Here is a 17,490-nt window from a genome sequence, read left to right on the forward strand (position 1 = left end):
TGGAGACTGCATTCTTTGAAGCTTTTTTAGTTGCATGACTATAACAGAATGAAAGAATTTGTGCTTAACTAAGGCTAATTGAAAGTGATGGATAAAAGGCCAGCTGCTTCCCTCCAAATCCAGCTGGAACCTCACCTCTGGTCTGGCTCATGCTGTTACCATGACGTCCACATGAGTTGTGTGGACAAATGAAATTGATTTCTCATGGTTGCTACTGTATAGAAGCAGGAAGAGCAGGTGACTAAATGCCACAATCGGTTCAGCAAAGGTTTTAGATCAAAAAGTATTGTTTAGTTTGTTTTCCCTCAACAGTCAACTTCTTCTTCGTCTTGTGATTGGTACGTTTTCCTAAAATCTCTAAAAGTCTAAAATCTCCTCTAAAAAAGACACTTTAAAAATGGATGGGAGCACCTTGCTGAGTGCTTGTGATGGGCAGTTAAAAGCTGCTTGACTCTCTTAAGAGATTCAGATAGCCATGAAGAGTGGAACCATAGGACGTTTAAGGCCAAGCACTCCAGGCTCTCTCCAGAGTCCTCAATGGCCGCGTCGTGCTTCTTAAAATGTCAGAGCAGTCCACAGTACTCACAGACTCAGGAATATTCACTATCACGCAGAATCATATATGTCAACAGACCACTTTTTGTCTGCTGATAGCCTGGACGGGACCGGCTGCTGGCTCGCTTGTTTGAAGAGAACAATAGACGCATGGTTGTCCATTGTTGTGGCTGATTGTTACTGAGTGTGTTTACATGGTTCTCTCGCTTAGACTCCCAAACAGCCCATATCTGTTCTGTTGGAAAGCAGAAGAGCACCCCCTACTGACACAACAAAAACATTCACTCTCCGGCGCATCCTCATTAGAGTCGGTGCCCAAGAAACATCTACCTCCAATTGTCTGACCTCGTTATCACTAATTGACACAAGTTCATGTGGTGCTAATCTGGTGGGCACTAAAGCGAAAGCTCGTGCCAGCCTGGATTTATTTGGATGTTTATAATGCTGTGGACGCATGAAATTGTCGATGACAATTTATGATTCAGCCTCTGTGGAGCCAGCTTCATAAATAGATGTATGTGTAACTGAAGTACTTTCAGTGCTTTTCTGTGTCGTTCGCTGAGCGCTCTGGCACTGTGGAAGTCAACAAGGAAACGGTGATTAGGAGCGTCTGTGATGAGATGTAAGACTGCAGGCACTTTCATTACATAGAAATATTTAATTTCAACAAAGAGCCCATATTGCCGCTGGTACGTATAAATAACGCAAGGCTTCAGGAATGAGACCTGGGCACTAAAAGCATCCAGCCCTGTGGACAGTTGCTGTCCATCTTTTCCATCAAGGTTTTTTATAACGCTAAAAGAGTCCGAGTCATCCTAACATAATTATCTGTGCAAGGCATGGGGTGTTCTGAGTCTCTAAGGGTTCACAGAGCCAGTGACACAGTAAGTATGCACACTGTGCATTTCAACATCAGTTAATAACTATTATTAGGGCCTGGATCCAAACTGCCCAATCAAAGTATACACTTAACCAGTGCTGCGACCTGCCCTGCACCTTTTAGATCTAGGTTAGATGCCACTTTCAAACTGAAGGTTTAATGGCAATGGGCTACATACTGTTTGTAAGATGAATATTACATTTAAATTCCAGATTCAAATAAAATCTTAATCTCGTCTTGAATGATTATTTCCTCTAATATTAATTCCATTTGATATTCTGATATTTCCTAATGCACAACCTGCAACTGAGAACGAATGTGACATATTGAGAGTTTTTTTAATTGTGAACTCTGAGTTGCTTTCAGTGGAATTCATTGAGCTGCATGATCCAGGGGAGGGAAGTGTGAACATTTCAGCATATGCCTTCACAATGCATTCACACTCAAATGAGTGGGCATTAGAGTATGAAATGAATATAATACTGGGTGTAATGGATTTGTTCACAGCTTGTGAAAACCGCTATTCATTCTCCCCTGTCTTTGTGCCTGTGCCTAGACTACCAATCACAGTTATGATTATAATTTAGAAATGTTCATTAGTTAATTCATTCTAGGTCCTTTTATTAGGCCAGTGTCTCTCAGGAAGTCAAACAATAGGATAAAGTGGTATAGCAGTACTATAGGGGGTGGGGTGGGCAATATTTAGTTTTCGTGTTTTTGAAAACTCATTTTCATTTTTATTTTAGGTAATGAAATAATGTCTTTCACTGCTAGTTTTCATTAACCCTGCTACCAATAGGGCCTGCTTGTGTCATAGAAGACAAATAATTCACAAGAATATAATCGATGATGACATATTAATGAATGGGAAATGGCACTAGCAAAATAAGTCATACAACTTTAGTTTAAAAAGAAGCTCGGTTAAAGCTTAGAGGAACATTTCAGGATGTACCAAATTAGTTTATTACATTTTTTCATCTTAGCTGTCCCTGTAACAATGCAACACCAGAAGAGTACCTGGATAAAACTGTGGTATTGTCTGTTTGAGCCCCGCTGTGTCTTACACCCGCACCCCTCCAGTCCCCAGCTGAGATATCCCATTCAGTTGGAGAGAAATCACAGCTCAGTAGCATGTGCCTCATGCGTTGCAGAGCGAGGTGTAACCAAAAGCTCAGACACAGTGATGGCGCAGTGAGGAGAGCCTCCTTTTCATCTATCTTTGTACGAATTCACTGCGAGGCAATTTTTGTGAGGCATGACAAAAACATATGTGGGTCAGATTTGTATTGATTTTCGCTTTATTTCTACCATGGTGGAAGATGAAATGTGGGCCACATGAGGTATGTAATGAGCCCTTTTCCAGGTACACAGAGAATCTTTTCAGCATTCACAGAGAACAACACTTCTTTTGATGGTTTCTATCAAATCTCTCCAGCCTGTCTGGCCTTTCATTAAACAAATAGCATTCTCCAGAGCGCTCCCATTATAAATGTTGCTGGTGTGCGACATGATGGGGTAAGAGACATTGTAACTTGAGTAAGACTGCAAAGTGTTGCCATTTCACACTGAAAGTTTTTCTGGGGAAAGTTTTAAACTGTTCAAATACCAAGATGCATTAAATAAATGTACAAACCTAGACAACATAGCTGTGGGCTGTGTGGAACCAGACAGGTTTTTCCCAGGGTAGGGTACACTTAGTCTGGGGAGAAAATAATGCCAGGAACAGAGATGATTCACACACAAAAAAGACACTGTTGGGTGAAATGGCCAAGCTCCCTGTCAAGAGAAAGTATGAAACCAGCTTATTAGTTAAAGTGGTCACCTCATTCTGCTTCTTTTTTCTCACTTGTGATACCAGGGATCATGAAAGGAAAGACCCAATCACACCCACGTGTTAAGATATATGCAAGCAAATGCCACTGTCTTGTTTTTGTATACTGTTTAATCATAGTCTTACCCCCATTGACATCTGGATTGTTAGTGTTGGAGAGTACAGCAGTACTGCCCAAGAGTTTCAAAGCCTGCAAAGACCCAAAACTGTCCAACAACCCTGCAACGACAAACCCCACCAACAGCCCAGTTGGCACTGATAAAAGCTTGCTAACATGCTAACTGGCGTCTTTTGGGGAGTATTGTTGGAGACGGTGTGCTGTGAAGGCTTTTCTTAAATGTTCGCCTGTATTCCTACCTGAACCACAGAACCACATAGTGCATAGGCTGGATGTCTAGTGGGAATGACAGGTGTGTACATCTGTTCCTCACATGACAATATTCCGCCAGAATTGATTTGAAAATGATACCAAATAGCTCATTTAAAAGGAAGTAGGCTATTGCATAGTGTCTCCTTTTTCCTCAACATTTTGTCAGGGACATTACTCTACTTTTTTTTTTGGCAAATCCATTTTGCAGTCATGCAAGTAGGCTACTCTACAATGACGAGAATATAAATTAGATTCTGATCGAGTAGGCTATTGCTCATCATTGTTCCATGTGTTTCTCGGGTAAGCGTTATAGCAACAATACATCTATACAACAATACAACACATCTGGTAAATTATGTTAGGCTTCTCAAACCAATCATTTTAAGAAGAAATGTATTATAATATAACGTATTGTTTCATTCTGAATCAACCCATGGGCTCTGTAAAATGTTCTTTATTGAGCTATGTTGTGTTAAGCCAACATCTTGCTCCGATGCACTGACTTGCAATTAATTTTAAAAATCACTCAGGAGTGTTCAGTTGCACAGACGATTTCAAATAGCCTTACCACTGACCAGGTTTTCTAAATGATACTGTTTTCATCACGTAGGCCATGTACGGTTTCTACTGGAAAATGAACGCAGTGGTGTGATGATGGACATCGTGTTCTTTTCCCATTCACCACACATACAGTATAAGCATCGCGTAGCCTAGGCTACATGGTTGGGGACACCACCAGCCTACTCGGGATGAGGACTCACCAAAGCCTTCACGCAAATGATCGTCGTGACAGGTCACAACACAACTGTTTTTGTTTTTAGCCTATTGAAGAGTCATAGAGGGCATGAACACCTTTGTGTTTTGTTTTAAGTGAAGTTGTCACGCAAGCCCCTTGACAGTTGCCGTTTTTTTCCCCTACAGTCACTGCCTAATCAGTGTGATGTGTGACACTGTGAAATTGACAACGACAGCATCGCCGACAACGTGGAGATAATGGTAATAAGGACTGACAGTTCATTGTGTGTTCACTGAAGTTCTGGAAATATTTGAAGCTCAAACAACGCCGGCTGGTGTGACAGGAAGTAAATGCTATAAGCTTACGTCCATACTACAGCAAACATTACTTGTTGAAGACAAAGGAGACATGAGTTTGGCGGTGACAACCCATAAAATCATTGTGACGTCATCTGCAGTGCGTGTATCTCACGTCACGTAAAATGATGTGGGCCTTTATGGCCTTAAACCATTCGGTTTAGGTCTGTGCTCATTTCCCCAAAGGCACTATGTCTTCAGGTTAATTATATATATATATGTACAGGATGTACTCAAATGTACAAATGTTTTAAAATGCTAAAGCAGTGCAATCAAGACAGGGTAAATATTTCTTTTTCTGTTGTCTCCTCAGCGTCTGCCAATGATAAACCTCGCAAAGGCCAGAACAGGGGTCGGGGAAAGAGGAAGAGGTCTCAGAACTCCAACAGATCGATGCGGAGGTTGGCGCTGGGATGCAGTTCCAGCTCCAGCTGCAGTTCCATCGCTAATTCCCAAGTAAAATCCCCTGGAGGGGACCAACCGACCCTCCAGACCCGACCGACCCTCTACGGTGGAACCCTGCGGAAAATGCGGCGATGCCCAGCCACACCGTCCAAGATGGCTGGAAAGAGATACTGTCTCGGTAGTCAGCCTGCTGATCTGGCTCTGACACTGGCTGAAGTCCCTGCACACAAGCCCTACCTGGGAGACGAGACACCTGGTCCATCAAAGAGGTTCGGCCTCTTCATTAAGGAGGAGGAGCGGCCCACAAAGAGGAGGAAGTCTGGGAGGTCCCAGCGATCGTGTGATCAACCTGAAAGCACAAAGACCTCTGATGCTGTCAGACCTGCCAAAGCCCCACGCAAAGGTTCTCATGCAGAAAATGTCATAATCTTAACTAGAAATATAACAGATGAAAGACTGCTTGTAGTGCAAAAGACAGACAGATTTATTATACATACAAAATGTTAGAGCTTGATGGAGACTTTCATAATTTAATGCAGTGTGTGAATTCATCTTGTTGGGACTAATGGAACTAATTGCTTGCAACCTGATAGTCTAAATTTCTGTGCACTTACGTAAGGCTACTGAAAATCTACCATAATTTTGTGTTGGATATCGAAAAAACAAAGGGGAAACCATTGTGTCACATCAAAGATAATAATTTACGTCTGGTCTAAACACGACATTCTTTTCACAGCACGCTTGGAGCGGCTTTATCAGAAGGGATCATTACTGGGGAAAGGTGGGTATGGGTCTGTTTTCGCTGGAGTGCGAAAGTCTGATGGATTACCGGTAAGAGTAGCTCGACTAGTAAATATCCTCTCACAACCCTTCCACACACCTTTGGCAGAGACTGCCATTCTCTCAACAGCAGCCCCAGTCCATGCCGTATGCTCAAAAGGTGCATATTAGAGCCTGCTGAGGATTTGTGAACTGGAGCAGCACGCTTCTGGCATCTCCAGAGACGGATTAGTCACACATTATCTGAGCTGTACTGATAGCAGAGTTTCTTAATGGCACTTTGGCCCTGAAACCATGCATGTTCTTTTCAAAGAAACCTCTGGTGTGTTTCCTTCAATATTCTGTCAACAGTTGGAGAGTCTTGACCTTCACAAACTTATATGTCATTTTCACATCTATAGACTCCGTTATAGTAACAGTGTGTGATGTGTGAAGAGCTGAAAAGGCAAACGCTCATTTATTTTTAATAGGATGTGGCCTTCTCAAACTGAGCTTTCTCTTGTCAGGTGGCTATTAAGTATGTGTCCAAACTCCATGCTGAGGAAGAGATCAAACTTGTTAGTAATTCCACCATCTTCACACAATACCTGCCTTAGAAATCTGCTTTTTTCTATTTTCAAGGTCATACCAACCAACAGCCTTTCAGTGTCTCTGTACTTTGTTGTTTGGGGTTAAAGTTTAATATTTTGAAAGTTTAATATTCTCTTCCCCCTCATTTTCTGTCAGTTTCTCCCCCTTATTTTCTTCTCATCTCCTCTTTTCCACGTCCTGTCCCCCAATCCCTCTCCAGCCTGAGTTCGAGGGTCCTCTCCCCCTGGAGGTGGCCCTGATGAAGCGCGTCTGCTCCGCTCCGGAGAGCCCTCACGTCCTCCACATGCTGGACTGGTTCAACCTGCAGACCCAGTACGCCCTGGTGCTGGAGAGACCCGAGCCCTGCCAGGACCTCCTGGCCTTCTGCCTGGACGGCGGCGGCCGTGTCAGCGAGTCCCTGGCCCGACGGGTGGTGGCTCAGCTGGTCCGCGCCCTGCTCCACTGCACCGAGCGCGGCGTTCTCCACAGGGACGTGAAGCTGGAGAACATCCTGATTGGCACAGACACCCACGTCATCAAGCTGTTTGATTTCGGCTGCGGAGGCCCGTGGAAGAGCTCTGCCTACAAGGAGTTTGCAGGTGAGGGTGGATCTGTGGGGTGATAAAAAAAAATCTTTTTCATCTCTCTCTCTCTCTTTTTTTTCTTCCAATATCATGTTTTGAAGTATCTATTCACATTGATCTCTAGTGTCATGTGTTATCTTTTCATGTGCTGATCTGAGGGTGAGGTGACATCTACACCTCTTGAATCAGACAAGCCTGAATTCCCTAAAGCTGAAAATCTCTTATCAGTACTGCTTTGAGAAGAATGCTGTTTATTTACTGAAGCTTTGAAAAGTGGGCTTCTTTATCATATTTGCCAGAACCTTGAATCCATGAAGTGCCAAGTTGACATTGTTAATCCCCCTCCGTATGTTCCATCCCATTTGCAGGAACCTTGGATTACACTCCTCCCGAATGGTTTCTTCTGGGGAAATATCATGCTGGTCCAGCCACGGTCTGGTCTATAGGCGTGAGCCTCTACTGCATGCTCTCTGGCTTCCTCCCCTTCAACAGCCCCAGGCACATCATTAAGGGGAGACTGAGGTTTGACACTGACCTGTCACAAGGTGAGGCAAATAATACATACAGTGTGGACGATGTGAAGCAGCATGGATGATAGGGAAAGACTGTGTGGTTCAGGAAATGCAGTCCTCTGAATTGCCTCACCAGGCAGTGGGTGCACATATATGGATAATGTGTGTGCGTATATATATATATATATATACATATAAATATAAATAATAAATAAATATAAATAAAACATATATAAATAAAAACCCTAGGGCACATAATGGAACAATGAGAAAAGTAGAAATCCCTGCTGTTCTTTCGTGGAAGCCTGCTGAAACATGGCTCCCGTTGCACATGTTTGTACTGAGTGGCACCTTGTTCCATAGTGTGCCCCAGTGTTTTACATGCTTACGTTGTTCATTTAAGACACTTTTCAGCTGAGCTCTTGACGCCATTAATATCCTTGGTACTGCTCACTACATGTTCTGCTCCTTACTCTCCGGCAGGACATGTAACAATTTTCTTGTGGATCAAAATGACCAGAATCTCCGATGTTCTCACTGCAGTTTTTTAATTTTGAACCCATTCCCCGTCTGTGCTGTTGTGACTGAGGGCAGAGTGCCGTGACCTGATCCGCTGGTGTTTGAGTCCGAAGGCGTCAGACCGTCCCACACTGGAGCAGATCGAGCTCCACTCTTGGCTCCGGTAGAGGAGCCGTCCAGCCCCAGGTCAGTATGGCATTCACCTTAACCTTCGCCTTCACCAGTAAGCCATCTGGCATGGTTATAATAATAATAATAATAATAATAATAATAATAATAATAATAATAATTCATAACATTTATATAGTGCTATTATATAGTGCTGTTATGTTAAATGCATTTGGCAAAGTATATTGGAAAAGAAAGAGTAGTTCAGGCACTGGGCTCTGTAAAGCACCTTGAGACAATTTTATTGTACATTGTATTGTAGAGTACAAGAGTCTTGAAACCCTGAAACCATGTCATTTGACAGAGTTTTAAGTGTAAGTTAAATCAATCTAAGACATTAGTGAGTGTTGAAAATGATTGACGCACCTCAAATCTTATCTTGTGATCTCATGTTATCCTATGATCTTGCGTGTCTTTTCCTTTGCTCTTAGACTGGATTCATTGGAGCCCCTCTCAGTCTGGGCGAAGCTCTGAACAGGGACTCTTATTGATAGAAAAAGATTAAAAGCGAATAAGATTAGGAACGCCATGACACAGTACCAGTACCAATATATCACTCCACTGATACTGGCTATTGTTAAGGTATGACAAAAATAAATGGAAAAAAAAAGAAAAGAGGGAAGTTAAGAGTAGTAATTTCAAAGGGTCATCTGGTATATCTGAAACTCCACAGAACATTTTCTTTTATTTCTTTGAAATAGGGTAGAAAATGAAGCCCTTGATGTGCACAGGTGGTCTGCCGTTAAATGGCTTCGAATGGAATTGCAAGGCTCTCCCTCTCAGCCCATCCCAGTTTGATCTCTTGTTTTGAAGCTTTTTTAGATATTAGATTCGGCTGATTTCACTAATGAAAAAAAAAAAGCTGTGTCTATTGATGCAGTCACACCTGACACATTCTCTTCCCTACAATAGCCAATTATGCCAGTGCACCCCACAGTGTTTTTTCTGTGAATCCAGCGATAGCTCAAAGCACTGGCAAACCTCAGACAGCAAGGTGTTTGCCCCAGCTTCACCTCCAAATGACTCTCTTTTGTCCCAGCAGCATGGCTCCCTGCCTCGTCTCCCCATCTCCATTATAAGCCTGGCACAGGTGCAGTGTTCCTAGCAACTAGAAACATCCTATTCTGTGCAGCACCCTTATCTTCTTCAGGCTGTGCACTCACACTGCTTACACTGGCATATCAACATCCATCCTATTGAACATTACTTATAATTCTTGGTGTTTGCTGCCTATGCTTTTCCATGGTAATATAAGAGGGAGCTGAGTTTAAATTATTTACAGTTTCAGAGTTCACCTCAGGCAAAGATTTTGAAAAGGTGCTTCTCCAGGTTACCAGTGTGGAGGTGCGGTGTCATCGGTCGTGCCTTTGTTGGGTAAACAAATCAGTTGGAAGCCCAAGAGCTGTGGCTCAAGTCTGAATGGACTACTGGATGAGTCATGGAGAGAACCAAGGATACTGGGAAACCCATTAAAGTAATTCTTTTTTTTTAACCTATCACAAAATACATGTCTCCCAGTTCTATTCTAAGAATGGCTCACACAAGGTAAGTGACACTATCATGGTCGATAATGTTTGCCTGTCCAGGCACCCTGCGGAAGTCGTTATTGTATGGCTGACTGATGCATTGCAGGTCTACCAACCGTGCCCATTACCGGCATCTAAACTTGTCAGGTGTTAAAAGAAGACATGGCCAGGCTCTTGGAAATCTGGAGGGGGCGGGTGGTTTGAGGGAGCTGGGGTTTGGAGGTGGTGACGGGGGCTTGATGGTTAGTCGTACAAAACAACAGGTGTCGGCTGCCACCAACACCCATCGCTTGCCATCTCCAATTGGCAGTCTCTCGTTCTCAGGTTCTTGCCAGACATGTCCTGACAATCGCCCCTCTCTGTCAGTCTCTAGGTTTCATTTTGTAGTCGCTGCAGCCAGAACAGTGGGTATCTGAGCATGCCCAGTTGTTTCTCACGTAAGCCAAGAACTGACTTCAGTCTCACCAGACGAGAAGAAACATGATTTCACAGAAGTATACTTCATAGCCCTCATTCCCTTCTACATGAATGCAACCTCCTGGATGTCGTCATTGCTCTTTGAAATCTCTGCTCAAAGAGTCCTATTCAGTTTAAAGTACATGGTGTATTGGCAAGAAGAGATAAAACTGCAAAGCTTTCAATCACTTGATAAAAGCAGATGTACCTCTGTGAAAGTAGTAATACATGTATGCTGTGAGGGTGGGGTTGTTCTAGAGGAACTTAAATCCTCACAAGAGACTTTCTTTCAAAAACTCCACAAGAATGTCAATAATGTCTTTCATACATGGAGATGGTGTTTATTTAATCCAAGCCCCCTTAGTGGGATTTTGAAATTTGGCACAGTCAGATGGCTCATGCGGTTCTGATCAGCTGTGTAGCACGTTGAGTGTTGCATGCACCTGCCACAGTATCAGATGGTGAGTAATCTCTGGGATCGCTTTTGTCATCAGTTCCGAATGACGAGGGCTCTTCTCAGGCTTGTTATCATTTCCATGTCATCTCTCAAAGCTTGTGCTCACTTACTGAATTGCCAGGGCTAGAAAAGATGGACGTGTTCACTTGTAGTAACATGTAGGTCCAGAGCAGGTCAAGGTTCCAATCCCTCGCCAGAGCACATGTTTTGAACAACAGCCACACTGCGTAGTATTTACCGACTGAAGAAAACAACATTGTACGTTTCACATTAAGTTCAAGTCACTTATGCTTGCCTACAGTGTGCTTGCTGGTTCTGCTCCCACCTACCTAAATGCTCTTGTAAGGGCAAATGTTACACCCAGGACGCTGCGCTCGTCTAGTGAGCGTCGTTTGGCACTGCCGTCTGTGCAAGCACGGCAATCCAGACTATTCTCATTTGTAGTTGGTGGAACGAACTGCCTAGTACTACCAGAGCAGGGGCCTCCCTCTCTACCTTCAAGAAGCTTTTGAAGACCCAACTCTTCAGAGAGCACCTCCCTTCCTAACTGGCACCTGACTAGCGCTTAACTTGCACTTCAGCAGTTACATTCCTGCACTTCTTTTTCCTTTTTTCTAGGTCGTTGTTTTCTAATTCTCATGTAAAGTAGTATTTATTGTTACACCATGCTTTTTATTGCTCTTAGCTTGACTGTTCTCTCCCTTGTACGTCGCTTTGGACAAAAGCATCTGCTAAATGACTAAATGTAAATGTAAATGTAATTATGTATGACCCATGCCAGAGGATCAATTAAATGGAAATTGTAACAACACGTGAACACAGAGGCCATGACCCATGAATGCGTTTTGTTTATCGATGTCTAATTGTAGGGCTGGGAGGGGACGACATGAATCCCAAGGGCTTTTAATAGTTTCAGAAAATCAAAGTTAGAACTAATCAAACGGTTTAGTATCAGATATTCGGTTAATCTTCAGCTTGAAATAAATTTGCAAGGAGTGACACAGCTACAGAGCCCGAATTTATGGTCTGTCAACACTGTCTGCATTCCACACACCCAAAGCACTTTCAGTCAATAGTAAACAAACAGAGAGTGTCTGCGCTCAATCTATTAGACATTTCATCAAATATTATAGCATTGTGGATAAACCATATGTTTGCTGGCAAAGCATAATTTGGAGCTCAAACAAAGGATGATGTGATGGATGGAGAAAGAGGTTGCAAATGGAAAGATGTGTCTGCAACCGCTAATTTGATAATTATTGAATCATTATCCACCTCGTCTCCCAGTTAATTGACTAAACATGCTTTTGGATATTATGACAGGCTGACAGAGAAAATGGTTTGGGCACCGATTATCTGTATATGTGGATATCTGTAGCCTATTATCTGTCGCCCTTCTGTTAAGACACATTTAGACTGTCAGGGCTGACAGTTAGACACTGGAGCACTCAGTCATAGTCTTCATAGTCTTGAATAACTTTGTTTTTATCTGTTTTTAAACTTTCTTTATTTCCCAGGCCACCCTTGCAGGGGGTTCATTGACAAGGATGCCTCTACCTGCATCTTATTTGCCTCCATTTACCTCCATAATGCTATCCTAAACCATAACGCTTTCTAACTAGCAGATATTCATCAGCATTTACATTTTTAACATGTGCAACAAGTATTTCATCTGTCTGTCAATATGCTCTTTGCATAAATCGCTCCCAGCCATCTCTGCTATTCTGTCGCAGAAGCGAGGCAGATGGGATTCGCTCTTCCCTCGTCTATCTACGCCACCTCTTTATACTTCTGCTTTGGCTCTGAGGACACAGCCATTCAATTGCAACGGCATTCGCCGAATTCACACAGGAACGTGCACAAGAGGTTGACGGACAGGAAGAGATCTCCGCTGCCCCTTCAGAAACACGCCATGAGTGCGTCCTCATAACAGCCCCTCATGCATAATAACAAACTGTCTTCCACAAGTGTCACAGGCACGTTAATGTGCTCACGAGCCCTGGGAAGGTACATTTGAGGACATGTAACCTCTTGTATTGAGTTTTTTTTTTAAATGTCCCAGTTTTATTTGTAAAGGGGAATAGTTTTTTGTTTCAAACTTTATTGGTCCCCTTCCATTTTCATCAGCCTAAATATCTGCCAGTAGCAAGGTACTCTCAGTACAGGGAACAGGTAGGGTGCCATCAAGGACATATACTGATGATGTGCCCAAAGGAATGTATTCAGCTGGTACTGTTGTTTACCTCATTATTCCTGTCTGGCTTGGCTGCTCTAAACGAACTGCCACTAAGGACAATAGCCCAAGAATTTTTTACCATCTTTCTGTTAGCACTTGTTTTATACTGACAGAGAAAGAGAGCATTTGACATCCTTCATTACAAAACTAATGATTTCCTTGTTCCAGCGTTAAACAGAATCAAGAGTGTGCAGTGGATCACCGCTGTTTAGGAGCTTATCGGAAGACCCACAGCTGGCAGGTCAGCTGGCTGACATTTATTTTCGCAGTCTCACAGTTGCTCTTTGAAGTAATGGATTTTTTAATGTATCATCGCTGCCAGCTCCAAGAAAATGTGCGCTCTCTCTCTCTCTCTCTCTGCTCAGAACAAGCTCTCTCGCTGGCCGAGTGAGTGTGTCATCATCTCCTGTTGTTTTTCCTGTTGACATTTTGTTGTTTACTTTTACCTTGTCAGGAAGTGTTCCTCTTGGAAAATCTCAGTGATGTGTTTGTACTTGACCTGAATGACTGTGTTTTCTTTTCTTTTCCAGGATATCAAATTGGAAAATGGATGGAGAGTATTTTAGCATAATGACTGATATTAGTCATTACACAGTAATCATATGGTAGTCTAAAAATCTTGTCATAATGATCATTGTCTTTAAAATGGGTTTATGTTGGACTCTATGGCAGTTGACACAGAATTGACATGACAGCAGGTTTTTCTTTTCTTTCCCCCCCTTTTTTTTTATATATTATTTTTCAATTTTTAATTTTTAATTCTGGTTGTCGATGACTTGTTGTATTGGTGTTCTTATTGTTGAATAAAAAGAAAATAGTAAAAAAAAAATGGGTTTATGTTTTATTTTTCCACGGATCAAGCATAATTGTAAAGTAGCTCACTGGGTTGCATTCGTTGGGGTAAACATTGGTTCAGACAGTAGTTAGGAGGCTAAAGTTATACAGGGTGAGCTGGTTTATTTTTCAATTTCCTCTATCTCTGCCTTCCTCTTGTTTTCGGAATTTCAAGATTCCTGGAGGCTCTCTAAAACGGAGGCTGGTGTCTTGCAAACACACTGGCTTTCATCCTCCGTTATACTGCCTCCTCTCTCCTAACATGACCCAGCTTCCTTACCCTCCCTCTCCCTACCGCCCCCCCCCCCCCCGTCTCTCCAACACACTCACACTCACACACACACACTTACTTACACACCCACACACACACACACTTACTTACACACCCACACACACACTCACACTCTCTCTCACACAAACACACACACACTTACTTACACACCCACACACTCTCTCTCACACACACACTAACACACACACACTTACTTACACACCCACACACACACTTACACTCTCACACACACACACACACACACACACACTTACTTACACACCCACACACATACTCACACACACACAGAAAGACACACACTCACTCACACTCACACTCACACACACACACACACACACACACACACACAAACACACACACACACACACAAACACTTCACATTCAATCTGCAACTCCTACCCATCCTTATCACCCTCTGTCTCATGTGTTTCAGAGTGTTCATCATTCATCTGCCTCCTCCAGACGCCCCATCTGGGGTGCCAGCTTTCAGCGTAGCCTCAGGCGAGACACTGTTCCTCTCTCTCTCTCTCTCACACACACACACACACACACACACACACACACACACACACACACACGCACACCATTATCATGCGAGTTGGACACAGAGACACACTCTAGGAAAATATCTTTACATATAAATTGCCTAGGCTGAGTTTGAATGTTTTCTGTGCAGAATGCAGTCAATCCAAAGTACTAGTTGTGGGGAACTTTTAGGCAAGCTAATGCTGAGAATGCTGAGTGCCTACTTTTATTCACTCTAGGTTGTGTTATTTTATTAGGTGTATTTAGGAAGATTGGTTCTCTAGGATTATTTGTTTATATTGTCAAGAGATGATGACATAATGTTAAACAGCACACACTCATACTCAGAGAGAGAGACACAGATTAATTCCTAGTGACACACACTCATACTCAGAGAGAGAGACACAGATTAATTCCTAGTTACACACATTCATACACACAGAGAGAGAGACACACAGATTAATTCCTAGTTACACACACTCATACACACAGAGAGAGAGACACACAGATTAATTCCTAGTTACTCACACCTTGTAAATTCACACATGAATAAAACAATGGTCGACTGTATATCCATATAAGTACTGTATATAGTGGTATAGTTAAGTAGTATTGGAAGTCAAATTGATGACACAAATGCTTGATCTTCTGGATTTCTAATACATTTTTGTGTGAGAGTGTGCATGAACTGATGCTCGAGTGGGTGGAAACCAATTCTTTACTACTTGTCATTATCCTAATCAGCAGCTTCAGAAGTCAAGTCGAGACCGTTATAAAAGCAATCATGAGTTTTAAATTGGAGGAGATGTCAAGTACTTCAAAGTGACATAATTTCCCCATATAGCAATCCACAGTGGGACCGACTGAATGTAGGGCAGGTTGGCCTGCCAGGTACTGCTTTAGGGCAGCTTAATTTAGTCACAAAGACTGTGAAGGGATCAGGACAGAAATGGGGATGCCTCCCACTTAATGGATGACTCATACAAAGAAGGAAAGACTCCTGAACTATTCTCTTCTCTTTTCTTGAGTGATTCACAAGGTGATGAAAGTAGACAGCTCCTCTCTCTCTCTTTGTCTAATAATTCATGAGGCAGGTAGAGCTTCCACTACAAAGGGACTGCCTTTTTCAAACAGGTTTCTTTTTTTCTCCCTTGTAAACCCATGTTTTGAGGCAGGGTTCATGTCTCTGTGTTTTCATTCATGCCGCATAAACACGAGGCGGAGGCAGGAGAACAACAATAAGATGACACAAATGTATTTGATTGCTTTACATGACAAAGTAGGAACTCCGTATTGCCTAATTTAATACCCGAACAGTGATGAGGCAAGGCTTTGTTCGTGTCCAATCTTCCTAGTCAGTAATGTGACTGCTCTTTTGAAATGTCATTTGGGGGCTATTCAGCTCTTGAAGAAAAGCTTGATTAGGTTCCTTCTCCCAGAGAAAAATGAATCTTGAAAAGTCTCTGTTAAAGGTGATGGTGCTCGCTGTCAGGATTTTTCTAAAGTGTCTTTTCACAGAGCACAGAAAATGTCATTCTCTGTGGAACAGTGCAGCTTGTGGTCGCCTATGGATAACAATGTAGGCTTGATATTGGGTCTTTTAAGCAAAAACTGTCTGGGCAACCAGAGAAGTTGTTTCTCTGGTTGCCCAGACAGTCTCTGCTTAAAAGACCAAACCATTAAAGCATAATTTTAGTCACTGGAACTCATTAAGTGAGTGATTGACGGGCGTGCTCCTTACACACGTTCCTTCTCCCTACTGGGACTGAAACCCTCATACAGTGTTTTTCATAATCACCAAAAGAGCACTCCTCAGTGGTTCAATTGAGTGTTATTTGGATGTATGTTCCTCTGATTCTATGACATCTTGTAGGCTGCATGTGAAGCCAAATAACATGTAAAACTTGATGAACAGCCGAAGTGGAGAAAGTGCTGACTGTTAATGGAGGTTGGAAAATGTTGTCATTCTACGGTCTCACCTTAAAGAAATAACCAGTCGAGTTGACATGCAACATGAATCATGTCACCATCCTCACCATCACCTACTGTTGCTGTTTGCTGGTTTAGGAATGCCATCTTCTTCTGCTACGAAGAGATCCTGCCATAACAGTAGGCATCATCTGTACCCACTGAACTCAGTTATCCCTACCAAGTTCATCCTGATGTCATTAAAAATAGCATTGTACAAATTAAATATTAATTAGGTGCGTGTTATTAGCCATCCCCTTCTAAAAAGTGCCAAAACAAACCACTGAGCCCTTGTTATATTTACATCAGTTATAATCACTGTATCATTTGCCAAACTGATTAGAGATGGCTTCAAATCACACAAAGCCCCGTGCATTGATGATGGTGGTGTTAGGGTTGGGTTAAAGGTAGTCTAAAATGAATTTCCATTCCTCTGAGTAATATCAACAAAATGGCTGCCTTGAGATGAGGGGGCCAGGTGTTCCCAAGGAGAGATGCCCTGTAGTGCAAATGACAGTAATTGCCCCTTGCTTTTCGGATTTGTTTATTTGCTCGTTTTAAAATGCTCATAAGCCCTCGGGAGCGATCATGCTCTTTCATGTTCTCTTTCATATGCTCTTAATATTCATCATGGCTGTTAATTCCCTCCCGCAAAAAAAAAGAAGTACAGTTTTTAATCCATCATTTATAATTAGTTGAATGCCACTCTGAACCAAGCTTTGAGGAAGAGTTCACATTATTGGGCTCTCGGGAACTGCTCAACATTTTAGAGCAGGCTTATAATGACTCGACTGTACAAGAAGACATAATTACATCCCGTTTTATGATCGCCTATTACACAACTGCAAGACCCCTTTCATACAGTAATTATACAGTAAAGGAACCCAACTGTTACTTCCGGCAGACGTTTACTGTGTTACTGTTGGAGCT

General features: G+C 42.5%; 1 protein-coding gene and 1 long non-coding RNA gene across 2 annotated transcripts; both read left to right on the forward strand.

Annotated features, from left to right (window-relative positions):
- Positions 1–4,650: 4,650 nt before the first annotated feature.
- LOC105905469 (serine/threonine-protein kinase pim-3-like) lies at positions 4,651–8,277 on the forward strand. The gene is made up of 7 exons (XM_042709136.1): positions 4,651–4,929; positions 5,042–5,536; positions 5,870–5,964; positions 6,420–6,470; positions 6,704–7,082; positions 7,436–7,612; positions 8,174–8,277. The coding sequence occupies exons 1-7, from the start codon at positions 4,920–4,922 to the stop codon at positions 8,263–8,265; spliced, it is 1,299 nt and encodes a 432-aa protein (XP_042565070.1). The 5' UTR covers positions 4,651–4,919; the 3' UTR covers positions 8,266–8,277.
- Positions 8,278–11,393: 3,116 nt separating this feature from the next.
- Positions 11,394–13,633, forward strand: LOC116222411. The gene is made up of 3 exons (XR_004164630.2): positions 11,394–13,182; positions 13,307–13,328; positions 13,472–13,633. It is a non-coding gene; the product is annotated as an uncharacterized LOC116222411 (long non-coding RNA).
- The last annotated feature ends 3,857 nt before the right edge of the window (positions 13,634–17,490 follow it).

The sequence above is a fragment of the Clupea harengus genome, chromosome 11 (assembly GCF_900700415.2).
Source record: "Clupea harengus chromosome 11, Ch_v2.0.2, whole genome shotgun sequence".
Classification (NCBI taxonomy): Eukaryota; Metazoa; Chordata; class Actinopteri; order Clupeiformes; family Clupeidae; genus Clupea; species Clupea harengus.

Bases quoted from the DNA above. Each gene is read 5' to 3' on its own strand.
- LOC105905469 (XM_042709136.1), top strand. The intron at 6,471-6,703 runs GTTAGTAATTCC...ATCCCTCTCCAG, and splicing joins CTGAGGAAGAGATCAAACTT to CCTGAGTTCGAGGGTCCTCT. The intron at 7,083-7,435 runs GTGAGGGTGGAT...TCCCATTTGCAG, and splicing joins TGCCTACAAGGAGTTTGCAG to GAACCTTGGATTACACTCCT.